Here is an 8,180-nt window from a genome sequence, read left to right on the forward strand (position 1 = left end):
CTTTCCCTAGAGCAAACAGGCAGATTAGCAGGGAATTTCTCATTCAGAAACAGGTAACACACAATAAAAATGGGATTTAAAATCCACAGCTAGGTCATTCTCTTATTTGTTCCCTCTAGCGTCCATTCTCTAATTGTTTAAAGAGAACTAAAAATCACTCAATAAATAACAGTTCTAGAAATGCTTCAATGAAGCAGCAGCACAGCCTGCATTATCTTAGATTTCATCATTGTCCTACAAAGAATAGAGAGAGCTCAGACAAGATTAGTGTTTTTTATATATCAGAAGCAATTAGGTAATACGTTATGTCATAAAATATGAATAATGTTTTACTTGGCACCAAATCGGCTGCATTTTGATTTAGACTAAGAACAAAGAGCCCCACAGAAACAAACACAGCTCTTGCTACACAATGCCCTATAATTGATATGGGGAAGTGACAGTTCACTAAAGTTTAGCAAGAGGAATTGGAGTTAAAGACAAGCTATAATCGAAATGTGTTGTGAGAGTCTAAGCAAATTCCTGTGTGTCTTTCTGCTTCAAATTCTCCACCAGTAAATTGCAATAATTACCTTCCTTCCTAAAGCATTATGAGCACTGAATGAAAAACTGTTTAAATACTGTATCACGTGAAAATTATTTTTGTCATATTTACTAAAACAAACAAACAGAAGACAGAGTGACCACAGTTAGTCAGTGCTATCTCTTCAGGATTTGGGCAGAAACTTCTCAGAACTGTAGTCACGGTTCTGCTTTAGAAGTCATCGACTTCTCCTGTAGTCCTCATGTCAAACACCAGAATATCCTTGCAACAAGAGTGATGCCAAGGCAACTGCTCCGTTGCTTCAGCAACATGATAAATTCTGTTACTGAACACTGGTCTTTTTCCCTTAGATAACAAATCTGAATGAAATTCAACAAATTCAGAAACTGCTGCTCTTGGCACCCTATGGCACATACAAGAAGCTTGTAAATAAGAAAGTGCTCCAAAAAGTCCTGCCAGTCTCAACACCCTGTTCCTCCCAAAAAGGATAGCAAATGAAGTACACCACAATTTAACAGTTCATCTGTGTGAGAGAAAACTTCCATGCGTGTGTTGGCAATTCCCTGAAGCAATTAAACAGAACATTCAGAGAAGAGAAAGCACTCTGCAGTGTGTCTTACCTTTGGTAAAAAAATATGATCGTGTCCCATCTTGTCTAACATAAAAGTTTTCTCCAAGTTTGCTGCCAGACTTAAACCTCAGCATTGCATGATCATACAGTCCATAGTCTCGGAACAAGACACACCTGCCTGGTTTTAATACCTGCCACATAATACATATATGCTTTAATAAGGTAAATGGAGTTAGCCTTATATTTCTATGTATTTATTCAGATACATATACAGACACATACATATAACTAAAACAAGGTATCAATACAGATGATGTCTTTATAGAACTAATTAATTCCCTGTGTAACAAAAATATTGCATATGAACTGGATTGTCTGTCCACTCTTAAAAATGCTTCCCTGTGAACAGTAGGCTACACATAGTTTCAAGGCACCTGTTTGGGTGCTACTCAGCTAGAAAAGCTTTTTGCAACACACTTCAAATACAGAGGAAAGAAATTTTTATTGTTAAACTGTATATTTAAGTCCTAACAGGGTATTTTCTCTGTAGATTATTATACAGTCCAGCACCTTGTTTTGCTTAATGATTAACAATAACATTTAGAATACATATCTTTTTTCATGCAAGAAAGAAAGATGTTGCAATACAGTAAGAAATAAAAAATAACCATTTCAGAAAAATGGGTTGTGGGGTTTTTTAGTTGTTCTTTGGTAAAGAAATCAAGCCATAAAGAGTTTAAAAATTAGAAATACATGGTCATTGGCCATGCTGACTTTAGATATTTTATGTATGCAACTTTCCCACCTCATCAAATACCAGAGGTATTTGTTAAAGGAGAAAAGCAGTACTGGCCACTTGCACTTCTGGGTAGAAACCTACAAGCAAGTTAAACGAGCCAGGCATCTCTACAGAGAAAACAACAAGTAGCCTTTTCATGTGCATGAGCTAAGAACCAACCCTAACTTTGGAAAACAGCTGGACATAAACCAAAAATCTAGCATTCCTTTTTCAAGCTACCAATGGTAAAACAAACAGGATATCTGGTAATAAAAAGCCCAAATACATACGTAAATAAAAAAGCACATTGACTGTTTCCCTCTGCAGTCAATATATGACATCTCAGGGAAATTAAGAACAATTACAGTTCAGATTATTTAAACAACCACCTAGATGGGCCTATCCTGGTCTATAACCTAACAAAGGCAGCCCAGGGAGATGAGTCTCTCTAGATTACTGTTAATCTCTGAACACCCCACTTCTAAATCACTACAGATCAAGGGTGTTTAATAACAAAAACATCCTGCAAGTCTCTCTAACTTCTGGAAGTCAATTTTGGTTCACTGTCATTCAGACCTTATCAACACAGGTATTTCTGCAATCCATAAGCATTATTTGTTAGCATACAACCTAGGAGCCCAAGTCACAACTTCAAGACACCTTTTTGTTAAGTCACACATTAAGCCAAAATCCAAACAACTTCACAATACCAAGAGAGAAAAAAACCCGCTGTATGAGTCCCATATTCAGTGTGAACCAACTAAAAACATCCATGCAATACAGTATTAAAGATCACCATTACAAGAGGGGTTATTTTCTCAGATAAAGGGATGTATTTTCAAGCTAAAGGGAAGGAAAATGCTTTAAAGGCTGTAAAATCAGCTGTTTTTACCTTGTAGATGTTCTTCAAGACAAGATGCATTTTGTCAGGATGAATGGCAGAAAGCACAAATATAAGTGTAATAACATCCACAGAATCTGCTGGTATATTTTCTAGAAGATCATCTTTGGTAAGATCACACTGGAACACTTTACATCTTTCAGTACTGTATAAGGCATTTTTCTAGGGAAATGAGAAGAGTATGTTTTCACTTAAAATTAGCAGTAATTATTATTGCAAAAGAGTAAAATGTGAAAAAGTAAAAAACCTCAAACAAACAGTAAAGTGACAAGAAACACGGTTGCAAAAGAACATTAACTTGCAACAGGTAACTAATGGCAATCAGAAACTCTTTGCTGCATCTTCAGTGGTGAAACTACAGACAAGCATAGTCTGCTCTCCAGTACTTGAGAAAGAATGTGTGTTAAGGTAGTTCAGAAAACATACAATTTCTGTTATACCACTGCTTCTACCCTTCAAAAGTACAGAAATAGTATTCAAAGAGGTTCTGTATCACAAAGTGATCAAAGTACAACTCCTGAGCTACAAGCAGACTGTGAACAGTTGGGGTTCATGTCACTTAACCTGCAGCTGGGCTGTTTTAGACAACAGTTTTGCTGAGTAAAAGGAAACTGGTCTTTGCAAGAGCTGTGGTGGCAGGCACCATCTCAACTAATCCAGAAGCCAGGGTACACACTCAGCCCAACCTCATCTTGCCGTGCAGTTGTGGCATCCCAGAGAGCCGCTGTCCTCTCCTGTTTGCCACACTACTTCTTCCCACTTTCCCATAAGACGGGCACTGTGTGCCTTGTGGTTCTCAGTCAAAGATGTCCCACGAAAGAATGCTTTCAAATAACAGGTATAAAGAAATTTACCTCTAATTACAAACTTAATAAAAGAGGGGACTTTTAAAGCCCCAATCCCCCACCAGCCTTTCCTGGAAGGCTTAATTTTGGACTGCAGTACCACCTACTTATGAATAAGCATAAATATACCTATTTCTATGCAGGCTACAAATATTCTTAATAATTTTCATAGCCCTGTTTCGAAGGTTCTCCTCAGGACTCTGCTCACAAATATCAAGGGAAAACTTCCATCCCAAACAAATTTTCTTGTACTGCGCGATCAGCAGAGACATAGTCAGTGCACCCAAAAAACATAGTCTTCCCAAAACATTCAAGGAATGTACATATATTACCATGTAACAATTTGACATCATAAAACTAGGTCTTGAGCAATTATTTGGCTTCTTGCATAGGAGCTCCAGTGAAATCAATCAGTCTCCACTTTTTGGCAAAAGCTATTTTACCCTTCTTACAAAAAGGAAGCCAAGAGAGGTCTGCAGTTCCTGTCATTTGTAATTTCAGAAGCTTCTGAAGACACTCGAAAAGAAGTTTCAAATATCACACCAACCTTCACATACTCAACAGCTCTGGGAGAGAAATCACAGGCATATGCAAAAATATTCAGGTCTTCTTCTAAGAGTGGAAACAAGCAGTTCCCAACCCCACAGCCTGCTTCCAGAATGGTCAGCTTCTGATCTGCAAACTGGGGAAGAAGAAATCCATGATAAATCACATAATTTTTGTTTTCCTCATGATATGAGCAGAGACACTGTTCAATCAGCATTTGAAAAGCTATAACCAATTTTAATTACTATGGATTCAAAAACAGAAGTAGGCATCAATTGGATAATCTGACACTACAAAACAGAAACACCGATTCTGCAAAATTACAAATCTTTTGAGAATATATTATTTCTTTACTCATCTACCCCTTCAGTAATCAACAGACTGTTGTATCATTTCTGTCTTGTCTTTCATTCATCTATAATGAACAACAGATGTATCTGGCTATTCCCCTTAATGATGTTTTGCAATTAGCCTGTAATTCTGGATGCTTTTCTTTAGTGTTCTGAAGTGCACAAACTTGCAGCCGAAAACATCACATCACAGACAGATAACTTGTTTATTCAGGACACAAAAGAAATATTCCAGATTTAGTTCTTAGTATCTAGTATAGGTCAATTATAAACTGAAACCGAATTGATGCAACCGATTCTGAGGAGGTGTCTTTGATATTAAGAGAGACTACATAGGGCACTGCAAACTTAACATGTGACAGTTCTTACCGTAATGGCTCTGTTAGAAGTATTATTAAATCATCTGGAAACAATACATTTTACAGAGGAAGTGCATAGATCTCACCTCCCGACATGCTTTTAACTCTTGAAACTCTCTGGTTGTCCAATGTCTGTCTTTAAAGAAGTTGGTGCTGTTTCTTTTGTAAAATAGATCCCAGTTCTTCTGTGCCTCTTTCTCCAGTTTTAGTTGTTTGAACTCAGACACCAAAACCTGATCTTTTTCCAGTCTCTCAGCTTCTTCTGGACTAAGGATTCTTGCACTATGGCCTTTTTTTTGGAAAGTACCATCTTCAGTAGATGTTGTTATTACATTTAAGCAACTGGATGATGTGTTTTCTTGAAACATCCTATATTCTTTCACACAGATATGAATGCCAAAGATATGACAGTTGGTTTTTTTTTCTTTATTGTATATTTCCATCATTTAACATAGGTAAAATAATTGCAGCTCTAGAAGCAGGAAAAAAAATGACAAAGAGTTACAGTATGCACTTACAATTTTACAATGACCTGTCCCACGTGACAGACTGCAATGCCACCAAATTTATCTTAATTTCAGAAATCCTCCACCCAAACTAGTAACTGCATACGACATCACACTGATGTCAACAAGAAAGAAGATGATGCTCTTCCCTCTGCATCCCATAAAGCTACCTAACAGGAGAAAGATGGTACAGCTCTAAGCTTATTTTCACTAAAACTGACTGTGAAAGGAAAGCAAGAGCTTTGTTTCTTATTAAACCTGGTTAAAACACCTCAGAGAAATCTAACTGAAAATCAGGTGACACTTAAAATGCCCATTAAAGTTGATGAAACAGACTGTATTCATGTTAGTATTTCTCCTCCCTACTCTCACTTCTGTAAGAAAACACTGGTGAAAACATCAGCATTTAAAAGAGCACATCACTTGTACAGGAGAGCAAAACCAGTACCATGGCTAAAATTCCCATAGCTGGCCTGTATTAGCACTGCTTCCACTGCCTCCTCCTGAGGATTCACACTGGCTTTAACAATCACATGTGATTTTACTTTTAGAAGTTAACAAAAATGGAGCAATGAAAAGAGTTCTGCGTAGACTGGGAAGGGATCCAAATCTCCTCCGTGCTGTTAAACTAGTTCTGACCTCTGCCTTGCCACAAACACCCAGGTCCCGAAAGCTGGCACATGTGAATGAAATCCTGCACAGATCAGTAACTCCTAGGGAAGCCCAGGCAGCCAAAACGTGCCATTCATGTACAGCAGCACCCAGAACCCAGCACTAGTGTCATTTCACCAAATTGGAAATGAGAAAAACCCAACAATGCCCAGCCAAAAGAAAAAAAAGGAAAAAAAAAAGTAATAAATTAGTACTTCACTTAACATATTCTAACTTACATGATACAAACATGCACATAAAATACAAACGTATGCAAATGAAATAAAGAACCGTCAACATTTTCTACAGCTTAATGGGAAACAGATGCTTTTTTTTCTTCAAAAACAACGGAAAAGGCGACAGAGAACACAGGGATCACAGAACCATCCTGGTTGGAAAAGCCCCTTGGGATCACCGAGTCCAACCATCACCCCTACTCTACCAAGTTCTCCCCTAAACCACATCCACCGCCAACATACCCAGGGACGGTGACTCCACCACCTCCCTGGGCAGCCTGTTCCAGTGTCTGACCACTGTTTCTGTGAATGTTTTCTCCTCCCGCCCAGCCTAACCCTGCTCTCTCGCAGCCTGGAGCCCTTCCCTCTGGTTCCATCTCGAATTCCCTGCGAGAAGAGACCGGCACCAACCTCTCTGCAACCACCTTTTGGGCTGCCTGGAATGAAAGCCCCTTCAGAAAGAGCAGATCCTCAGCAAATAACTTGTCCAGCAAAGGTCCTACCTGCCTGGCACGCTACAAAGAGCTCAACGCTTGCACCTCCTCACAGGACAAGCCACACGAGAGCAAAGCCCAGCTCGGCCATTCACCACCCAGGACACGCCGCGCTGGGAAGGGCCGCACGACGATCAACACGCCTTTTAACACCCTCCGTTCGGCCTAAAGAGCCTTTAACCAGGTGTTCCACGCAGCCCTAAGCCCGCACACAGACCGTACCTCGGGTGCAAGGCCCCGGCCTCCCCGCAGGGACACCCACCGGCCTCCCTCCCTCCCGCAGGGACACCCACCGGCCTCCCTCCATGTGAATGAAATCCTGCACAGATCAGTAACTCCTAGGGAAGCCCAGGCAGCCAAAACGTGCCATTCATGTACAGCAGCACCCAGAACCCAGCACTAGTGTCATTTCACCAAATTGGAAATGAGAAAAACCCAACAATGCCCAGCCAAAAGAAAAAAAAGGAAAAAAAAAAGTAATAAATTAGTACTTCACTTAACATATTCTAACTTACATGATACAAACATGCACATAAAATACAAACGTATGCAAATGAAATAAAGAACCGTCAACATTTTCTACAGCTTAATGGGAAACAGATGCTTTTTTTTTCTTCAAAAACAACGGAAAAGGCGACAGAGAACACAGGGATCACAGAACCATCCTGGTTGGAAAAGCCCCTTGGGATCACCGAGTCCAACCATCACCCCTACTCTACCAAGTTCTCCCCTAAACCACATCCACCGCCAACATACCCAGGGACGGTGACTCCACCACCTCCCTGGGCAGCCTGTTCCAGTGTCTGACCACTGTTTCTGTGAATGTTTTCTCCTCCCGCCCAGCCTAACCCTGCTCTCTCGCAGCCTGGAGCCCTTCCCTCTGGTTCCATCTCGAATTCCCTGCGAGAAGAGACCGGCACCAACCTCTCTGCAACCACCTTTTGGGCTGCCTGGAATGAAAGCCCCTTCAGAAAGAGCAGATCCTCAGCAAATAACTTGTCCAGCAAAGGTCCTACCTGCCTGGCACGCTACAAAGAGCTCAACGCTTGCACCTCCTCACAGGGCAAGCCACACGAGAGCAAAGCCCAGCTCGGCCATTCACCACCCAGGACACGCCGCGCTGGGAAGGGCCGCACGACGATCAACACGCCTTTTAACACCCTCCGTTCGGCCTAAAGAGCCTTTAACCAGGTGTTCCACGCAGCCCTAAGCCCGCACACAGACCGTACCTCGGGTGCAAGGCCCCGGCCTCCCCGCAGGGACACCCACCGGCCTCCCTCCCTCCCGCAGGGACACCCACCGGCCTCCCTCCCTCCCTCCTGCAGGGACACCCACCGGCCTCCCTCCCTCCCTCCCTCCCGCAGGGACACCCACCGGCCTCCCTCCGGGACACACACCG

At 41.4% G+C, this 8,180-nt stretch overlaps 2 protein-coding genes across 3 annotated transcripts in view; one reads left to right on the forward strand and one right to left on the reverse strand.

Annotated features, from left to right (window-relative positions):
- The window catches only part of METTL6 (methyltransferase like 6), a 7,598-nt gene extending 2,223 nt beyond the window's left edge, over positions 1 to 5,375 (reverse strand). Inside the window, exons 1-4 of one of the 2 annotated variants that reach the window (XM_010007488.1) lie at positions 4,981 to 5,375; positions 4,187 to 4,321; positions 2,786 to 2,956; positions 1,165 to 1,306 (exon numbers count right to left, since the gene is read on the reverse strand). In XM_010007488.1, coding sequence (XP_010005790.1) covers positions 1,165 to 1,306; positions 2,786 to 2,956; positions 4,187 to 4,321; positions 4,981 to 5,340 — 808 coding nt within the window. In that variant the 5' untranslated portion in view covers positions 5,341 to 5,375. The remainder of the gene's footprint in view (positions 1 to 1,164; positions 1,307 to 2,785; positions 2,957 to 4,186; positions 4,322 to 4,980) is intronic. The other variant, XM_010007489.1, reaches the window with a different exon arrangement.
- A 2,228-nt stretch (positions 5,376 to 7,603) lies between these two features.
- Positions 7,604 to 8,180, forward strand: part of EAF1 (ELL associated factor 1) — a 19,198-nt gene continuing 18,621 nt past the window's right edge. The window contains exon 1 of the mRNA XM_010007602.1: positions 7,604 to 7,949. Within this exon, the coding sequence (XP_010005904.1) occupies positions 7,604 to 7,949 (346 nt within the window). The remainder of the gene's footprint in view (positions 7,950 to 8,180) is intronic.

The sequence above is a fragment of the Chaetura pelagica genome, unplaced genomic scaffold (genome assembly GCF_000747805.2).
Source record: "Chaetura pelagica isolate M959 unplaced genomic scaffold, ChaPel_1.0 scaffold10, whole genome shotgun sequence".
In the NCBI taxonomy this organism is placed as follows: Eukaryota; Metazoa; Chordata; class Aves; order Apodiformes; family Apodidae; genus Chaetura; species Chaetura pelagica.